This window comes from Elephas maximus, chromosome 5, assembly GCF_024166365.1.
Source record: "Elephas maximus indicus isolate mEleMax1 chromosome 5, mEleMax1 primary haplotype, whole genome shotgun sequence".
Classification (NCBI taxonomy): domain Eukaryota; kingdom Metazoa; phylum Chordata; class Mammalia; order Proboscidea; family Elephantidae; genus Elephas; species Elephas maximus.
Window position 1 is genome coordinate 152,237,613 of NC_064823.1, and position 19,683 is coordinate 152,257,295.

Below are 19,683 nucleotides of genomic sequence, written 5' to 3' on the forward strand. Positions count from 1 at the left end.
CCTAACTTAAATCCCATGGCCAATCATAATCATTCCCATGCATATATTCTCAATTCCCTTTCCCTTCTTTTACTTTGTCAGACTCATTTGGCTAAATCTTGACTCTAGTTTAAATCAAGCCCCTACCTTTCTGTGGTCGTGTCCACATATCTGAGTGTAACCAGAGGAGAACACAGAGGAATGCTGGAAGTTTCACATTAAAATCATACTAACCTTAAGTGGACTTTAACTGTTGTTGCTAGGTGCCGTTGAGTTGGTTCTGACTCATAGGGACCCTGTGCACAGCAGAACAAAACACTGCTCAGTCCTGTACCATCCTCACAGTCATTGTTAGGCTTGAGCCCATTGTTGCAGACACTGTATCAATCCATTTCATTGAGGGTCTTCCTCTTTTTCACATACCACCTACTTTACCAAGCATTGTGTCCTTCTCCAGGGTCTGGTCCTTCCTGAAAACATGTCCAAAGTATGTGAAATGAGGTCTTGGTATCCCTGCTCCTAAGGAGCATTCTGGTTGTTCTTTGTCCAAGACAGATTTGTTCCTTCTTCTGGCAGTCCACAGTATAGTCAATATTCTTCTCCAGTGCCATAATTGAAAGGCATCAGTTCTTCTTCCTTATTCATTGTCCAGCTTTTGCATGCATATGAGGCAATTGAAAACACCATGGCTTGGGTCAGGCACACGTTAGTCCTCAAAGTGACGTCTTTGCTGTTTAACATTTTAAAGAGGTCTTTTGCAGCAGATTGGCCCAATGCAATATGCTGTTTGAATTCTTGACTGCTGCTTTCATGGGCATTGATCCAAATAAGATGAAATTCTTGACAACTTCAGTCTTTTCCCTGTTTATCGTAATGTTGTTTGTTGGTCTAGTTGTAAGGATTTTTTTCTTTATGTTGAGGTGCAATCCATACCGAACGCTATAGTTTTTGATCTCCATCAGTAAGTGCTTCAAGTCCTCTTCACTTTCACCAAGCAAGGTGGTGTCATCTGCATGTTGCAGGTTGTTAATGAGTCTACCTCCAATCCTGATGCGGTGTTCTTCATATAGTCCAGCTTCTCAGACTATATGCCCAGCATACAGATTGAATCAGTATGATGTAAGGATACAACCCTGATCCACACCTTTCCTGACTTTAAACCACACAGTGTCCCCCTTGTTCTATTCAAACGACTGCCTCTTGGTCTATGTACAAGTTCCACATGAACATAATTACGTTCCAAAGTTCCCATTCTTCACAGTGTTATCAATAATTTGTTACAATTCACACAGTCGAATGCCTTTACATAGTCAATAAAACAAAGGTAAACATTTTCTGGTATTCTCTGCTTTCAGCCAAGATCCATCTGACATCAGCAATGATGTCCCTCATTCCATGTCCTCTTCTGAGCCTGGCTTGAATTTCTGGTAGTTCTCTGTCCATGTACTGCTACAACTGCTTTTGAAAGATCTCCAGCAAAATTTTACTTGTGTATGATAATTAATGATATTGTTCGATAATTTCTGCATTCTGTTGGGCCGTCTTTCATTGGAATGAGCATAAATATGGATCTTTTCCAGGCTATTGGTTAGGTAGCTGTCTTCCAGATTTCTTGGCATAGATGAGTGTACACTTCCAGTGCTGCATCCGTTTGTTGAAACATCTCAATCAATAATCCTTCAATTCCTGGAGCGTTGTTTTTCGCCAGTGTCTTTAGTATAGTTTGGACATCTTCCTTCAGTACCACTGGTTCTTGACATCATATGCTACCTCCTGAAATGGTTGAATGTCAACTGATTCTTTTTGGTACAGTGTGTGTATTCCTTCCATCTTATTTTGATACTACCTGAATCATTTAATATTTTCCCTCTAGACTCCTTCAGTATTACAGCTCAAGGCTTGAGATTTTTCTTTAGTTCTTTTCAGCTTGAGAAATGCTGTGTGTTGTTCCCTTTTGGTTTTCCAAATTCAGGTCTTTGTGCATTATAATACTTTACTTTGTCTTCTGAAGACAACCTTTGAAATCTTCTGTTCAGCTCTCTTAGTTCATGATTTCTTGCTTCCGCTTTAGCTGTTCTACATTCAAGAGCAAGTTTCAGAGTCTGTTCTGACATCATTTTGGTCTTTCCTTTCTTTTCAAGGACCTCTTGCTTTCTTCATGTATGATGTCGTTCCATAACTCATCTGGTCTTTGGTCATTAGTGTTCAATGCATCAAATCTATTCTTGAGATGGTATCTAAATTCAGGTGGGATATATTCAAGGTCATACTTTGGCTCTCATGGACTTGTTCTAATTTTCTTCAGCTTTAGCTTGATCTTGCATATGAGCAATTGATGGTTTGTTTCATAGTTGGCCCTTCACCTTGTTCTGACTGATGATATTGAGCTTCTCCGTCGTCTCTTTCCACAGATAGAGTTGATTTGATTCCTATGTATTCCATCCGGTGAGGTCCACATGTATAGCCGCCATCTATATTGTTGAAAAAAGGTATTCGCTATGAAGTTGTTGGTCTCGCAAAATTCTGTCATGCAATCTCTAATGTCATTTCTATCACCAAGGTCATATTTTTCCAACCACTGTTCCTTCTTGTTTCCAGTTTTGCATTCCAATCACCAGTAATTATCAGTGTATCTTGATTGCAAAGAGGTGTGCTGGAAGGTCCACTTTAAAATCATACTCACTAACCTTAAGTGGACCTTTCATGCTGCTAAGTAATTATAGCATATGTCCCAAATTGACTCTCTCTCCTTCTCGCTTAGGCTATTTCATAACTTCTCTTTTGTTCTTCAAATCTTTAAAACATTCTCCTCCATTCTAACTCTTAGCCGATGAGTTTCTTTCCTGTGTTATAAGAAATTTGAAATAAAGAAGACAGATTCCACAGACCCCTCCTACCTCATCTACTCACTGACCTTCATCTGTTTCTGTATCTTCTATCTTCTCACTGGTTACTATGGGATGAACTATCTGTGCTCCTAGCTAAAGCCAACTCCTCTGTTGTGCACTAGCCCCATTGTTCCTTGCCTAGTTAAGGACATGGCTTTAGGAATTCCTCTCTTTCTTACATTATCGATTTTTTTATTTATGTCTACTATAGTCTATCAGCATACAATGTATTATGACTTATCCTACCTCAGAACAACAAGAAAACTCTCTTGATCCCACATCTTTCTCTAGATATTGCCTTATTTCTCTCCTTCACTTTTCAGCAAATGCTCCTACAGAGTTCTCTCTTCATTGTCTCCAGTTTCCCTCCTGCCCGTCTTCTTGAACAGTTCCAACCAGGCTCTTGTCCCTAATATTTCACCAAAAATGCTGTTATTAAGGTCACCAGTGATGTCCCTTTTGCTAAATCCAATGGTTAGTTCTTAGTCCTCATCTTACCTGACTTAGCAACAACATATAAAATAGTCGATCACTCTCTCCTCTGAAATATTTTCTTTACTTGCTTCCATGATACCACACCTCCTGGTTTTCCTCTTACCTCATTCACTACGCCCTCTCAGTCCCGTTTGCTGATTCCCAGTTCCACAACCTTTAAAGGTTAGAGTGACCTAGGGCTCAGTCCTTGGCTATCTCTTTTTCTAAACTTATTTCCATAGTGACCATAGCAAAGTCAGAACATCATCTAGTACCGTGGCTTTGCCCAAACATCTCCCCTGAACTCCAGACTCAAATATCCAGCTGCCCTCTCAGAGCTCTACTCACGTCCTTTCTCTCACACCCCACATCTGATCTGTCACCGAGTCCTCTAGGTTCTACTTTCGAAGTACATCCAGAATCTGGTGACTGTTTCTTACCATCTCCACAGCTACTGCTTTGATTCAAACTCCATCATCACTTACAGTAGTCCCCTCACTGGTTTCTCTTCATAGTGAATGCTCAGTATGACAGCCAGGTTGATTCTGTTAAAATAGGAATCACATCAAGTCTCCGACCATGGCTTCCATTTCACTGAGAGTAAAAGCCAAAGGACTTCCGATAACCTACAAGATCCTACATGATTTGCACCCCCTTAATAGCCTTCCTCATATGCTTTTGCTCTTTCTCTTCACTCCACTGCACTAGTTTTTCTTAGTTCCTTCAACGTTGACCATCGGTGAACTAGAAAATGCATTATGCTTTTTGGGGGTACAGATGACATAAGCCTTTCAGGGATATGTATTTCTTTGAATAATAAAATTAGAAATCATAATTAAATTAGTAAAGTTGCAATAAATATTCAGTATTAATGAGATGAACAGGTAGAAAAATATGGTAGGGTGCTAGGAAACAAAGGCCAGTTACACACTACGGTGAATGTCTGTATGAGAGCTCTGAGAATCACAGTAGACCCAGCATAAGCTATGTATGAAAGGCTGTTTATAGAAAAGCACTTGAAGAGTTTTGTTTGGCTATAATGGAATATGCTGCTCCTATAGTCTGAACTGATAAAATACAGTAAAAGACTGAGTTGCTTTGGTCAAATGTTTTGGAGAATTTGTTGAAATTGATGAGAGCCACAAAAACTATTAAAAGGTTAGAAAGGGAGACCTTTTAGGATAGGCTAAAGCCAGATCAAAAGATGAACACAGAATTGGCAGTGAAAAACCAAAAAAGCACACACTACTTTCATTTTCTATAGGACTTAAGGTAGTTTTTTTTCATTTTATTTTGTTGATGTGGTTATCTGTAATTGTCTTCGGATAGATCTTTAAAAATTTATGTGTAAGCTTACACCAATTCAGTTAATTACATGGATTTTTAAATTACTGTTCTATCACTTAAAAAAAATTGTTACATTTAAAATATTGCTGTATTTGCCAAATAAGGCTAATTTTGGAATCACCTGGTACATCATATTTTTGCAATTCTTGCTGTTTATCATTTTTTAGAAAGTTTAATTTGTTTGAAGGTAACTTAAATATGCCTGTTTTAAATCATTCAAACCTATTTTTGTTATGTAGGTCTTCCTGTGTTTTCAGAAAGTTGCCGCTGAAATCCTTGGAATCAAATTAAACAAAGCAGAAATAGAACAGTCACAGGTGATTATCCTGAACTTTGTATTTTTGAAAATAATAGATTTCTTACACCCTTGAATCCTTCTCCATTTATACATTCCACGTACATATCCCTAACAGCCTTGAAAACAGATTGCGTGATTCAGTGCTTATTGCAGAAGATGTTACCTTTTTTTTTTTTTCCCCAAATTATGATACCCTGGAAATTTCATTTTGTTCTTTTTGTTGGAAAATAAAAAGATTAATATAGTAAAAATTTCATCAACAGTTAAACAGTGGGTAAGATGTTTGCCATATTGTTTTATATTCATTTAGGTTTTTCCAGGATTACTGCACACAAAATATTCTATATGTATTTCATACAAAATCACAACTTATCAAAATTTAACCCGAATTTGAGAAGGTTTACTCTATTTGGCATCTTTTATGTTTGCTTTGGTGAAACATTATTTTTTCTACTTCTTTAAAAGTCTGTGCTATCTGTTCATCCATTGTAATGATGTTATTTTATTATTAGTTTAATAATGTTATTAATAACTAAGGATTTCTGAGTTCTTTCACTATTCTAGAAAATTCTGTGTATCTGAATTTGTTATGTGTCCCTATTTCTATGAACTTTGATATCAGAGTGTGGGAAGAATGTTAGGTTCAGGAAATAGTATGTGAACTTCAGGAAGGATGATGAGTTTTTAAAATTCCTCTGCTTAATTAATGTAGTAATAAGAATTCCTTAAAAAAAAAAAGAACACTTTGTAAAAGGGTGTTTTGTTCCCCTAAGTTGATAATCATATCACATCAGTGAAAAATAGTCCAGAAATATGAAACCCAAGAGTGAACCTTAAAACAAGAATCATAAAATACAGTAGAATTTTAAAGGAGTGGTCACTGGGCAAATTAAATGAATCATGTTTTTCTACTGGTTTGTGTAGTTTGCATAATTCTTTGTGCTTTTTTTCATCCCTCAAAATATAGTGTAGCAGTACTCTTAGACTAAGAAATAAACACGAATACCAGGAGTCAAGCACTTAAAAATACTGCTATAATAGCACACCAATTCACATGTTTGATAGAATGAAAAATCAGAGCAAGAGCCTACAGTTTAAAGTTAAGCTTCAGAAGTGGTTTGGTTAGAAGCAACAAATGAACTGCGTTTTCCCTCAGTTTCCTCCACCTCCCCTCCCATGCAACTAAAAAGGTATAATTATCTTCTCCCACCCTTAAATTTCTCTTTAATTCTTTCAGAGTTAGTTCTGTGTCGTATCCTCATAGTGACTCTTTGTGTATGTGTTTTTAAAGCAATTAGAGCAAATAACAATTGAAAATTGTTAATGCCGATGTGGTTGTCTCTAGGACTTGATTAAAATATTTGGAGCTCTTAGAAGTTTGCTACTTTTATTTCTCATCATTCAAAAGACATCTATTTCAACACTTGTTTTGGTCAGGCACAGTGCTGTGATATTTTGTGCCATGTAAATTGCTCCTAGACACATCAAAAGGGTTTCTTGGTTTTGGCCTAAGAGGATACAAGAAAGAGACAGATTTGCTTGAGGTGGCTGTTAAAGCACTGCCAAGACCGCACAGACCTTGGAGGAACACAGAAGTCAAGGAGTTCCTCTGCTTCTTGGCTTCTCTTCCTAATAGATGCTTGTCTCTGGTTAATTAGAGAGCCCATGAGTGATTATGAAACAACCATACACGATTTATTGCACATGTATTCTCAGTATAGTAGTGGGTCTAAAGAAGATTTAAAGACGTTTCAAACGTACTCCTGCTTCAGTGAAGAGAATTACTAATTATGGTCCAGGCACGATGTTATCCTATTTAATCTCCATAATAATTCTGTGGGCCAGGTGCCATTTCATCGGTTTACTGGCAGGAAATTGAGACTGAAGAGAGGTTAAATAGCTTGCCCACAGACCAGGGGTTAAGGGTCTTAGATCCAGGATTTGAACCCAGATTTTTTGTGATGCTCGTGCCCCTGATGTTTCCAATCTACCATATTGAGGGCAGGTGTGTTAGGTAGTTTGGAGTGGCGAGAAGAGAATGCTGAAAAAGAAGCTGGCTTGAACAGTATACCTGGGTAGAAAAGCTTACATTGTATTTTGGAAACAGAAGAGCAGTTTGGTTAAGATAAATGAGCATTTGTGTCAAGGTGTAAAGAGAGTTTGAAGACAGATTATGGAGATCTGTGAATGCCAAGTTCATGAATTTTATCTGATTTATAGACAGTGGAAAATCATTTTTTAAGCAGGGATAAATGAAAGCAGTTTTTCAATCAGATTATCTAGTGGGAGGTTTTTTTTTTTTCCCTTAATCTGTGTGGTTGATTGGGAAAGAGATTGAGGTAAGGAGGCTAGGTTACTGCTGTCATGTGATAAGGACCAGAATCAGGGCAGAAGGGAAGGATGGATATAAGAGGCATCTCAAAGAAGAATCAGTAGGGCTTGCGGGATGATTGGATAAGAGAAAGGAGGAGAAGTCCAGGATAACCGTGAGATTTCTTGCCTGGAGAAATAAAGGAGAAACACAGTGATTGGTAGACTCGGCCTAGAGGGAAGGCATGCTGGTACTTCACAGGCCAGCTACACTGAGAATGAACCTGGTTTGCTGCCTCAAAAAGATGGAGTAACCTGGGTGCTTTTGAAAGGGAAAATTTGGGAGAAGCTGTACTGGTATTCCTGGCTCCTTCTGAGCCCAGAACAGCAAAGGTACTCTTTTGCCTTTAGAGATGGACTTAATACCCACGTGTGTTTTAACTAAAAGGATATTAGATGTGTTACCTATCACAGCTCTGTATTCTGCACACTGCACCTTGCTTGGTGTTAGCGCATCTGTCTTGTCTATTATGCTACGAGTTTTAATTCTATCTTTAGTTTGTTAGTGGAGTTTACTTTTAGTTCATTTATTTTAAGAGGAATTTAAACTACTAGGGTGCCGCTTCATTGTGTTTGTCAAAATCCTTTGTGTGTGGCTGGAAGTCTCATTATCTTTTCTGAGCTTGATGATTTAATGTAATTTGGTGCCCTTGCCAAATAAATTAATTTCACAATTGATATTGCTCAGGAGAAACATTTTTGAAAGTCCATTTAAAAGGCAAGGAAGTTCAGGTAACCTGTATACTGCCTGCTTTCTGTGGCTTTTGTGTCATTTTGAAAGATTCCTGAAGTGATTTGAGGTAATGTTTAAAAGTACTTAATATTATTTTATAAAGGAGCTAAACTCACCAGTCACATGGAAATTGATGCTGTAATAATTTAGTTTGTGACATAAATATTGTACTTTTGCACAAACAATGCCCCCCGTGCATTGTTTTCCTCAGTGTTATATGTGTGGGCATATTATTTACATGGGCACGTTATTTATGAAAAAATATGGTATTTATAATGAGGGCTTAGTTTTAGTTCCGTTTACTGATTATTTAAAGAGATCCTGCCATTTTAGTTCTAACATAGATTGTTCCTGTTCAGCAGCACCTTTTGCAGGCTTTGCAAGGAAGAAAAGGAGAAAGAGGGAGAAAAGAAAGTGAGTGCAATTCATTAGTACAGGAAACATTTTTGAGGGTGTACTTTTTGCAGGGACCACACTGGAATCTGGAGATACAGAAATGAATTAGATAAAGTCCCTGTCCTCAAGAGCTTGCAGGATATCTGGGGTAGACAACTATTTAAACACTTCAGTTTACTAGAAATGCATTTTTCACAATTCCCAGTTTAATTAGTAGTTCCATTTGCATCATGTATCTAGCCTCCTCTCTTTCCCCGTAACTATTTCTAAGATAGTGTAAAAATTGGAAATAGTAGTAAGTATTCTAGTTTCCCAGATTGTTCTTTTTTTTTTTTTTAAACAAAGTAGTCAGACTTTTAGGGGGAAAATAAATTTCAACTGCTATTCTCTAGGAAGGCCAGCATTCAGCTCTGTATTACTCATTAGATAATCTAAGGAGAAAATACATAGTCCTGAGTCTTATCTCTTTCAGTCTGAATCATAACAAGGATGTAGGTTTCATCATATTTACTTGGTATTAAGAGGTCTTAATATATTTTAATCCTTAAAATTTTCACTTGCAAATTAACAAGTTATGAAGTTCAGTTTGGTTTGAACTAGGTATGCATTAGGTTCTTTTTGTTTTCTTAGTATTTTCATACTGTATATGAAAGTGTCTACCATAGGGCCTGACATACCGTAGGCGTACTCACCATTTGAATTGAATCTTTATTAGCACATAACCGTACAACATAGGCACCCGTTTAACACCCTGTTCCTAGGGACTCTCTCTGTCTTTTGGCTTTATCTGAATATCGATCAATATTCAATACTGTAGCCCTTAAGAATTTAGATACCTGGATGTTAATCTCTTTATCATTTTCTCTAATATGTTTACAAAGACTGCACTGGTATTCCTTTCTGACACTAAATACCACTTGTCTTCCTTTGCAGAGTGTATGCTTTATGCATACCACTCTAACCCTCAAATATTGAACATTGCTTAATGGATGTCCATATCACATCCCATTTTGTTTTTTTTTTCCTACTCACCTTTTAAATTTATTTCTCGTATAATTTCAAAACCAGACGGGACCTTAAAGATCATGTAGATAAACCCTGCATTTCATAGATAAGGAGAGTGTGAAGACCGAAGAAATAAAATAACTTGCCCAATGTTATAAATCTTCTTTGCAGCATATAATGGCCTGTTATAAGGGAAAAGAAGACAAGCAGCTTTTTTTTTTTTTTTAAAGCTCCTAGTCGGAATTGACTCGACAGCAGTAGGTTGGGTTTTTTTAGTATTTGCAAAGTACCATGCTTTATAACATGGATATAACATGCTATATCTATGCTTTAAATGGTAATCTGTAATCTTGCAGCACTTTGGATATTGATCATTTAAAAAAAAAATGTTGATTATGATGCATAGCAACTCAATATGACAGAGTAGAACTGTCCCATAGGGTTTCCAAGGAGCAGCTGGTGGATTCAAACTGCTGACCTTTTGGTTAGCAGGCGAGCTCTTAACCACTTTGCCACCAGGGCTCCATATATCAATCAGAGTATTCTTTAACGGTTTACACATCTATTTTCCCTTGTAGACTCTTATGCATCTTAGAAACAGAGTTCATGCATTATTTCTATAAATGTCTTCAATACGTAGAATAGTGCTTGGCTTTGAATGAGTAATAGTGACACGTGTTTTAGCCTTTAAAGTATGTTTGCTGCATATATTGGGAATGACAAACTATGGCTTTTGCAGTGATAAATATGTTACTACAGTCTGAATTAAGGTGCAGTTGCAGAATTGATCAAATTTATCTTTAATGTTTTCCAGAGAGTCTATGCTTCTTACGCCTCTTTACCCCAGTCCCTAGGTTGTTTTCTTGCTTTCCCTCTGGATAGCTACCACTTTCATTACCAGTACTCACTCGCAACTGCTCTTTGACGAAATAAAGGTTAAGCCAGTGTTCAACCACACGACTCCTTTCCTCTTGGGGCCACCTCATTATTTTCACTTCATTGACTAATAGCAGTGCACTTTTTGGCTCCAGGAATAAAAGTTGGCATTTTGTCGGTAACATTTTCTATGAAAACATCAAAAGTGACTCATAAACAAGCTAACTACTGTGAAACCACCTACCATGAAGTTTATGGCACATGTTTTTCTGCTCATAGAAAGCAAAGTTTTGAATCTCCAGAGCCTTGGTTATGGCGTCCAGTTCAGGGACATTGGCCAAAGCCTTTGTCAAACAGTCAGGGCCCACAAGAAAGATGCTGCCTTGTTAGCTCTTCATTAATTTGATGAAAATAAATGATGACAATCCAAGTCATTTGTGTTAGTCAGTACTTTGACCAGAATGTCTTGACCACAGGTCAGTAACCTGGTTGTGTTTATAGGATAGGATTTAAACCAACATTTTGAGGGATTAATGAGTTGCTTACTGATTATAAAAAACTGCTTTTCTTTGTTGCAATCCAAGGTTTGGCATGAAACAATTAGGTTTGAGGAGGTCACATAATAGTGTTCAGCGTTGCCCTGACGTACCCCCCTCATACCTCGTTTGGCAGCTGGTAATGCTTCTTTTGATAGCATCAGGCTGAGTGCCTCGTAAATCATGAGCCTTGTCCAGGAGTTAATGCTACTTGCTAGAGAACTTAAGCAGAGTCCACCCAAGGCTAATACGTTCACGTAAGTTAGCATCCTGCTCATTTACTATCAATTGTTTTTCTAATCTTTATTTAAAGGTGTTATCACAGACAGCACCCCATTTTAAAATGTCTTTCTGTATGTGTTAATAAATTAATAGATGCTCTCATAAAGGAGGGCTTTCTGAAATGATGAGATGTGTGAAACCTTATGGTAAGTGAGGATCATTTCAAGCCTAAAAAATCTGGGGAGGATGTTATCTCTATCATACATATGTGTCATAGGTGGTCTTTGTATCCTAAGAATTATAGCAATAAAGAAATAACAAAGTAATTTTGAGTCTTTCTTTAGCAAAACTCTTAGATATTTGAAAGAAACAGCTGTTATACTTAAGCTTTGTATTCAGTGAATTTTTTTTAAAAATGGACAGACAACTGCATCTTGACCTTGTTTATTTCTATATGGAATTTAGAAGTATGGAGGTTAGGGCAGAGAGGATGGGGAGTTAACACCAAAAGGAAGTCTTTGACAAGTAATAAATATTATTAAACTTAAAAATTGTAAATGGCATATGGCTTTCTCTGATTTCTGCATTGCTCCCCCACCTTCAAAGAGAATTAATTATTCCTTCTTCTGTGTTCCTACAGCATAAGTCCCCTAGTAAAGCACTTATCTTGTGTGACATTTAGTTGTGTATATGTTTTTCTCCCCATTAAGTCCACAGCAACTTGTGAGCAGATCCTGTGGAATTCACCCATGCGTTCCCAGTATAATGTGACCGGCACATAGTGGACCCTCAGTAATGTTTGTCAAAGGAAGTGGAATTAATACACTTATTACATTTTAGCATAGAAAAGCCCCATAATCCTTCAGAGTCCTCTGAATTACTGTGCTCTATGTATGGTATGTGTAATTGTGGTATCAGAAATAGAACTCACAATTTGTCAGGAGGTCCAGTGGGCATATCTGTTTCAATAATTGAATAGAATTATAGAAAAGAATGTTTCTTGGTTCCTTTTCTTCCCTTTTGTATGCATACATTCTGCTGTTTCTTTTGTGGCATGCTTAAATTTATGTTAATTTTTTTCTTTTTCTGCTTTAGTGGTCCCTTCTATTTTCAACCATTGAACATACTTTCCATTTTGTCTCTTTCTTTCCTGTTTTTTTGTGTTCTTCCTTTTTCATCTTGCTTATGTTGCACGGAATTGACAGCGTATTGTCAGGGCAGAAATAGTGAAGTACCCGGAAGAAGATAATCAACATTCCAGTTCTGCTCAGAGTAAAGTCTGTTCAGTGCAGTAGTGCAGGTATTAATGGATAAATTACTACAATTTGGGGAGGAGGATGGGGAGAAATAGTGAATGGTATCTTGTTCTTTATTCCTTATAAACAGGGAAGTTGAAATGATTATTACACATTCCTGAGAATTAATATTCCGTAAGTACTATTTTAGGACTTTAAAAAATTGGTTCTTTGCCAGGAGACTTATGAATTAAACAAGAAATTGGGAACAAATTAAATAACTGTTCAGTTACTTTTAAACATTTTTGTCTTTATGGTTGTGTTTATTACATGTGTAGTGAAGTGGAGAATTGAAGTAGCTATGTCATTTTTCATTTCTTGCCATTTTTCCTGAAATATCCTGGTAACTGAAAGAATATTTTACAGATTTTTTTTTAATTGTTCTTTTTTGTCTGCTTGTGTATGCAGACTTAGTAAAGAGTTGAAAACAGAAAAAGGCGTATTTTAGTTTAAAATATTACTCAGAGATTAGGGCATATCGCTGAATTCATCTTTTAAGATACTCCTTGAAATGTGGTTAGAGGGAAGGAGGGAAGAGTTCAAAGTGTCTTTTGGTTTAAATAATTTTAAAAGTATGATGTGATTTTCTAAACTTGTCATTTTTGCCATATTTTGTTACAGTCATCATTCATAGCCCAATAACTAGCTATTTAGAAGCAAGCTAGGGGTTCGGGAGGAAAGTTTTAAAAATTGGGTTGTTCGAAACATTTCTGCTTTATATGTGAGTCTTCTTTGACAATTATACCTCTTCTTACTAACTCACAAACTGTTGTAAATGTTCTAAAAAATTAGGTCATGGCTTATGGAAATATTAATAACTAATGACTTTTTTACTTGGAAATGATGAGGCAATGCACTTATCTACAAATTAAAATATGTGTGATAATTCATTTTAATTCTTTTGCTTTAAATTATAACCAGAGTTTACTTTTTCATATTGACTTGTCACTTTTTATGAGATTTGTGATAACCTGAAGTTAATGTCATGCAGTCTGCGGAGACTTAACAAGTCAGTTCCCACTGCTTCCTTAAACAAACAAACAAACAAACAAACAAACCAAAAACAAGAAAGACCCAACTCTACATTAGTTTGTTCTGGCTGATTCTTTTACTATCAGCTCCTGCTTCATTTATGATGTCTGTCTTCAGGAGTTCACCAAAGTTCATAAAAAATAAAAATATACTTTAAGGAGCTGTTTCTAAATGTTCTGATAATCCTGATAATAACTCTGTTTTCTTTTATGACAGAGGGTGGTAAAGGCAGATATTGTAAACTACAACCAGGAACCGATGTCAAGAACCGTTAACCCTCCTAGAAGCTCTATGTGTGCAGTTCAGTAAGAGCAGTTGCCCTTCGTATTGATAGCTCTGGCTGCCCTTCACCTCGGTGCGGGACTTCTAGGAAGTTTTTTTTATCAGTGACCATCTCTGTAGTTCAGTTAACACTTTCCTCTCAGCTTGCTTCATCAGCAAGTGTTGCCTCCCAGCCCCAGGCAGCCCTTCGGACTGGAAAGAATTCAACTCGGGACCACACACTTTGAATTCCAAATGGAAAGCCTATTCTCTGGAGTTTGACTGCTTCAGTGAAAAAGAATGAAGTTGGTTCTCTTTATGTCCAAACTTTTTTTTGGCCTTGATGTAAATTGTTCAACCACATATGAAAACTATCCAAGTCTTGATTATCCAGCCAGGTATATTGCCACAGCAGTTTCCTTCTCTTATCTGAACTCATACATGGCAAAGTATACTTCAGAGTGCAAACATTTAAGCAAGTCATATATTTTATCTACAGATACTTAAGACATTCTTTTGCTATCTATTGTGAGTGAAAACATATAAAGCTGTATCTAACTGAAAATGCTTGAAATAAAGCCGTAATAGAAATATTTTTTTCATTTTTTAAAAAAAGACCCTAAACTGTTTATACTTTAGTAGCTTGTAACTCACAAAGTAGTGAGTATTTGATATTGTATTTTTTATTACTGTATCATGGTCATTATGTATTCTGTGATACTCAGGTTAGACGGTTTTATGCATTTTGATAAATGTTCAGCTGATGCTCCAGGTGGGATTTCTCCTGCAGACTGCCTACAAATACTTCCAGGATGAGTTAGGACAGATTGTTGGATCATCGTGGATCAGACTGGACCTGACGTGCAGATGTTTCTCTCCCACAAATAAATTTATTGAAATTACTTTTTTTAGAACTTTCTTTCAGCCATCTACCTTTTAGTTACAGAAGGACAAAGCCTATTTGGATACAAAGTTAATGATTCTGTGAAGTTTAATATGCAGGCAGTCACTTAGAGTTGTTAGGCTATTTTTTTGAACAGATTAAAATCCAGATTTCATAGCCTGCCATTTTTAAGGGGCTCCATTTTAGCTGCATTCTGCCTATGTCTTTCCTCTTGTAACAATTTAGTAGCCTCTTAAACCTTCCAAGGTGATAAGCCCTTCAAAGTGGTTCAGTTTATCCTTCCTTTCAGCATATCACTAACATGCCTACAGTGTGCTTGGGCCTTTAGGAGAATATAAAGTTGAGTGAACGAGATCTCTGCCCTCAAGGACCTGACAGTCTCGTGGGAGAGGTATTTGTGTTGCTGCTATTTTAAAACCATGACTGATTGATGCCTACTATTAAGTTTTTGGAAACCCTGGTGGCGTAACGGTTAAGAGCTACAGCTGCTAACTAAAAGGTGGTCAGCAGTTCGAATCCACCAGGCCCTCCTTGGAAACTCTGTGGGGCAGTTCTACTCTGTCCTGTAGGATCGCTGTGAGTCAGCAATGGGTTTGATATTTTTGGTTTATTAAATTTTTGCCCAAGGTTTTACATCCTATAAGGGGTGAGGCCAGGCTCTTTTGGTCATTGTATATTGTTTTTCCATCTGTGTGAAAACTTGAGTATTTTCGAAGGTTTTATCCCCCCCCCCCGCTGCCCCCCGCAATACAATTGCTGCAGGACTAGAAGGTATGATTTAACACATATATGTGATTGTATCAACTAAGCGCTATGGGCACTGAGGAGCAGAGAGAATTGTGAAAGATCTGTGGTCAGGCCAAAATACTTCAGCTATGTGTTACCAAAGTTAGAGCACTGAATGGGACTGAGCTGGGGCTGGGGGCCAAGCTGGACACAAGGGCAAGGATGGCCTTCGTAGGCTGTCGCATGATGCTGTTTTATTTTTTCACCAGTCTATGAGTAGGGTATCATTGTCCCCATTTTACATATGAGGAAATGGAATCTGAGAGTAAGTGATTACACAGTTACTCCTCATGTAAGTTGTAGAGCCAGGATCCACACCAAATGTTTCTGAGATTAAATGGAGTAGGCTGGGTACAGATTCTGTACCACCTTCCATATGAGACAATCACACAACTGACCACCTTTCTGGAGGTTCTACAGACATGGGTTGAAGTTGTTCATTGGAGAAGCAGTGATGGACCAGTTCTGGTCCATCCACCAAGAGGGGGGTGGTGGTCAGGTTGCCCTCTGATTACTGAGTTGAGGACAGAAATTGCACTCCCTGCCTATGGTCTCATTGGTTTCCTGCCTCTCCCAGCTAAGCTTAACCAGCCATTCAGAGCCTTTGGGCCCCAGGGAAGCCGGCACAGCGAACATGCAAAACAGTATGGCCAATGCAGATTGCTGAATTCCATATTACAATTTGCCCCATACCTCAGGTTTTATTTTTGAAACAAAAAAGTATTCATGCTTATTTTACTTTGACTGTTACCTCTCCTGTCTACAGTTTTTAATTTTAAAAATTACAAGTCTTTCCATCTAGTTTACGCACTTTGTCTCCTGAAGACACATGCTATAAAGTTTCAAACACATTGTGGTCACTTTTGCTGCTTACTGAACTTTTGAAAAACACAAAAGTTCTCAACCAGAACTGGTCATTGGACTCTGCCTTCCAAGTGCACCCTCTATTATGTGTGGCAAACCGCTCTGGAGTGGTTTTTGGAGTGCTCCAAAGAACTCCTGTGACTGCTTTATTATTCTAGGAGGAGGTAAGCCAGGGCCCTTTAAAGTCGATCACTAAAACAATGTGATTTAGCATAATAATTTGTGTGGCATTTAAAAATAGAACTTTCTGGCTGTAACCCGTGTTACTGATTGCGGTAATGTTGGACATCTGAAAAACAGTTGCAAGAGTCAAGGGAAACCGAGATGCAGACATCGAGCATTATGGTGGATGCCTGTCAGTTGCCTCCCAGCATCCATTTCGCCACTTCTCCCAACAAGAACAACACATTCCCTGAGTTCCTGATGGAGCCTTCTCCATTTTCATCCACTTATGGCCCTTGGTGTTGATTCTCAGTGACTTAAACTGATCAATACCTTAATCCTTGCCCTGGCCTCAGTGACTGGCTCAGAAAGGAGTGGATAACTCCATCAGTGTGCTAAGGAGACATTTGTTGAGGTTTCCAAAAAAGAAAAGAAAAAAGCTTCCCTCCCTGAAACCAAAAAAAAAAAAAAAAAAAAAGACCAAATCTGTTGCCATCAAGTTGATTCTGACTCATAGTGACCCTATAGGACAGAGTAGAACTGCCCCATAGGGTTCCCAAGGAGCGACTTGTGGATTTGAACTGCTGACCTTCTGGTTATCAGCCATATCACTTAACCACTGTACCACCAGGGCTCCGTCCCTGAAGTTTCCAGAAAATAGCCTTTCCCCACTGAATTTGAATGAGAAAGTGTATAACTCTGAGCCATCCTTAGGGCACGAAGAGAGAGCCTGCCCAAGTACGGAGCTGACATCAAGGAAGCGGAGGTGAAAAGTGAAAGTGCACGAGTCCCTGTCACTGTGTTTGAGCCCTGGATTAAGCCATGTCTTCTGTTTTGTTTATTTGTTCATATTGTTACTTCTTACATTTATTTGCTCATATTGTTACTTCTTACATAAGCATCTATCACGTACCTGGGCCTCTGCTTGGTACCAAAGGTAGAGATGGACATGATCTGTGCTTTGTCCTCAGAATCTTAGCCTAGGCACATGCGTAACTAATCAAGTTATAATCAGACTGCTAAACGCTTCAGTACCATTACTGTACAGTATAGGAAGGTGTGGCTTAGCAGCAAGTGTGAAAACAGGAAACTCAAGGTCAAGAGTATAACACAATTGCCCTTAAAAGCTAATGTGATCTTCGGCTAAGTTAACAGAAAAAGAGTTTCTGCCCTGAGTTGGTTAGATCAGTGCTGACCAAACTTGAGTGTGACTCAGCAGAACCGGGGGGTGGTGGTGAAGCAAGCTCTCAAGTGACGCTAACCTGTAGATCATACTTTTGAACTGCAAGGGATTAAAGCAAGCTTGCAGCATTTTTCTCCTTATAGGGACCCACCCCTCTGTAAGAAGATAAGAGGACTCGTTCTGATTATGGCGAGGCAATTGAATGTCAAGTGAAACGGTTGAACAAGGGCCGTATGCTTGAAATGGAAAAGAGAAGGCCTTAGGATCCGATGGCAGTCTTCAAATAGGTGAAGGGTAATGCTCTAGACAAAGATCACACTTTCGTACTATAGGACCCTGAAGTAGGACGGGTAGGTAGTCGCTATAGGAAGATTTCGCTCCAGCCTATGACAGAACTTTGCGAACGTCTGCTGCCCGAAGGTGGAAAGGATTGCTTTATAAGGCGTTGTGCCGTGCAGCAGGGTTGAAAACTCATACGCCCTTGGGGCTAGGTAGGTAAATAAATGAATAAAAAGCAGTTAAGAGTATAAGACCAGAGGGAGCGGTGGTGACTGGTAATGTGGAGAGCATACGCCCTGTTTAAAGCTGTTGCAATCCAGTTTTGAAAATGTTATATTGACCAGATAAAACTTCTCTATGGACAGAGCCACTGCTAGCACAGATGGAAACTTTGTGCCAATTGGAAAAAGGTGTTCCTTTCTCAAGTAACTTCCCTCTTTTAGAAGACATATTGGTTTGGTTAGAACAAGGCAGTTACTGTCCTCTTCTGGAAGATAGAGCTGGAAGATAAATCGCAACACCTGTGATGCGAAGGGCGGCCCTATTGTTGCAGTGAATTTAGCTCTTTGGTGGCCAGATTGCAACCCTTGTGACTGTAAACCTTAGTTTCCAGATGTAAAACTGATGAAGTTGTACTTTGGAAATTCTTTGTCACCCTTTTTCAGAGAGGAAAGCCATGGTGTTTAGGCCAGGCCCGAGGGGTATGAGGTACATAGACACAGCATCTGTCTTCAGGGAGCTCCAGGCTAAAGGAGGCAGCAGGCAAGTTAGCAAGGATGTTCTAGGTAACAGGAGAGAATCCGTCGTGGTGAACGGTGTGCAGGGTGCTGGGCAGCGGTGAGGGATGGTGATCAGAACAGGCCTGATAGGAGAAGTAAGGTTTGCGCTGACAGCCCCAAGTAAGATACTTCCTCCTCCAGCGCCCTCCTGCCTGGGAAAAGAGCCCTTCAGTAGGGTTGGGTCTTTTGGGTTGAACTCAGAACTGGGCACATGCCATTCTGTCTGGCCCTTCATTGTATCTGTTTTCCACACTGGAGAACTAGAAAGGAGAGGAAAGGCAGACTATTTGTTTTTCAAGTCCTGCTTCCAAGTCGTACTGAGTGTTCCTAGGCCTCCCAGATTGCAGGTTGTGTAGGCTCAGGGCTGGAGGAGGGGATGGAGGGAGGCGAATATCATTGGCACTGCCGTCTTCTAGCCTATTTAGCACCCTCATCTAAGCCTTCTGACTCAGCTCTCTCAATCCTCAGTTAACCTGGAATCCACAGGTTGTACATGATGTGATTCCTAGACACCGTGTCTCTTAGTCCCCTTCTTTTCCACTACCGCTGCCCTCATCGCCTTGTGCCTGGATTGCTCCAGCAGCCTGCTTCCTTCAGAGACCTCCACAACCTGTGGCATGCATAGCTGTGAGCATGAACTTGACCCATGGGTTTGAATGAAGTCATATTCTTGTTCAAAACCCTTCAGTGGCTCCATACAGCCTTTTCCATCAAAGGAAAATGGATTCCTCAGTCTGACATTCAGAATCCCCTGACAAGTTCCCTACCCTTCCCTATAAGACATCTATTCATCTTCAACTCTGGTGACTACATTATTCCAGCAAGTGGTCCCTAACCTGTGCGTTTTATGGGGATTTCCTCTAGGGAAAGAGGATCCGGAAGAAGGAAGTTAGAAAATCTGCCTTCTTCTCCTGGCTCAAAAATCAGTTGGTGTAAGACTGGGCAAACTATTTAACCTTTCTGGGCTATTTCCTCATCTGTAAGAGCAGAGAATTGGACCAGAACAGGGAACTG

The 19,683-nt window shown here is 38.8% G+C and overlaps 1 protein-coding gene across 2 annotated transcripts in view; it reads left to right on the forward strand.

The window, feature by feature from the left end:
• Positions 1-14,687, forward strand: part of RAB28 (RAB28, member RAS oncogene family) — a 119,515-nt gene extending 104,828 nt beyond the window's left edge. Inside the window, exons 6-8 of one of the 2 annotated variants that reach the window (XM_049886501.1) lie at positions 4,928-5,005; positions 12,330-12,424; positions 13,668-13,747. In XM_049886501.1, the coding sequence (XP_049742458.1) occupies positions 4,928-5,005; positions 12,330-12,419 (168 nt within the window). In that variant the 3' untranslated portion in view covers positions 12,420-12,424; positions 13,668-13,747. Of the gene's footprint in view, positions 1-4,927; positions 5,006-12,329; positions 12,425-13,667 lie in introns of both variants that reach the window. The other variant, XM_049886500.1, reaches the window with a different exon arrangement.
• Positions 14,688-19,683: the final 4,996 nt, after the last annotated feature.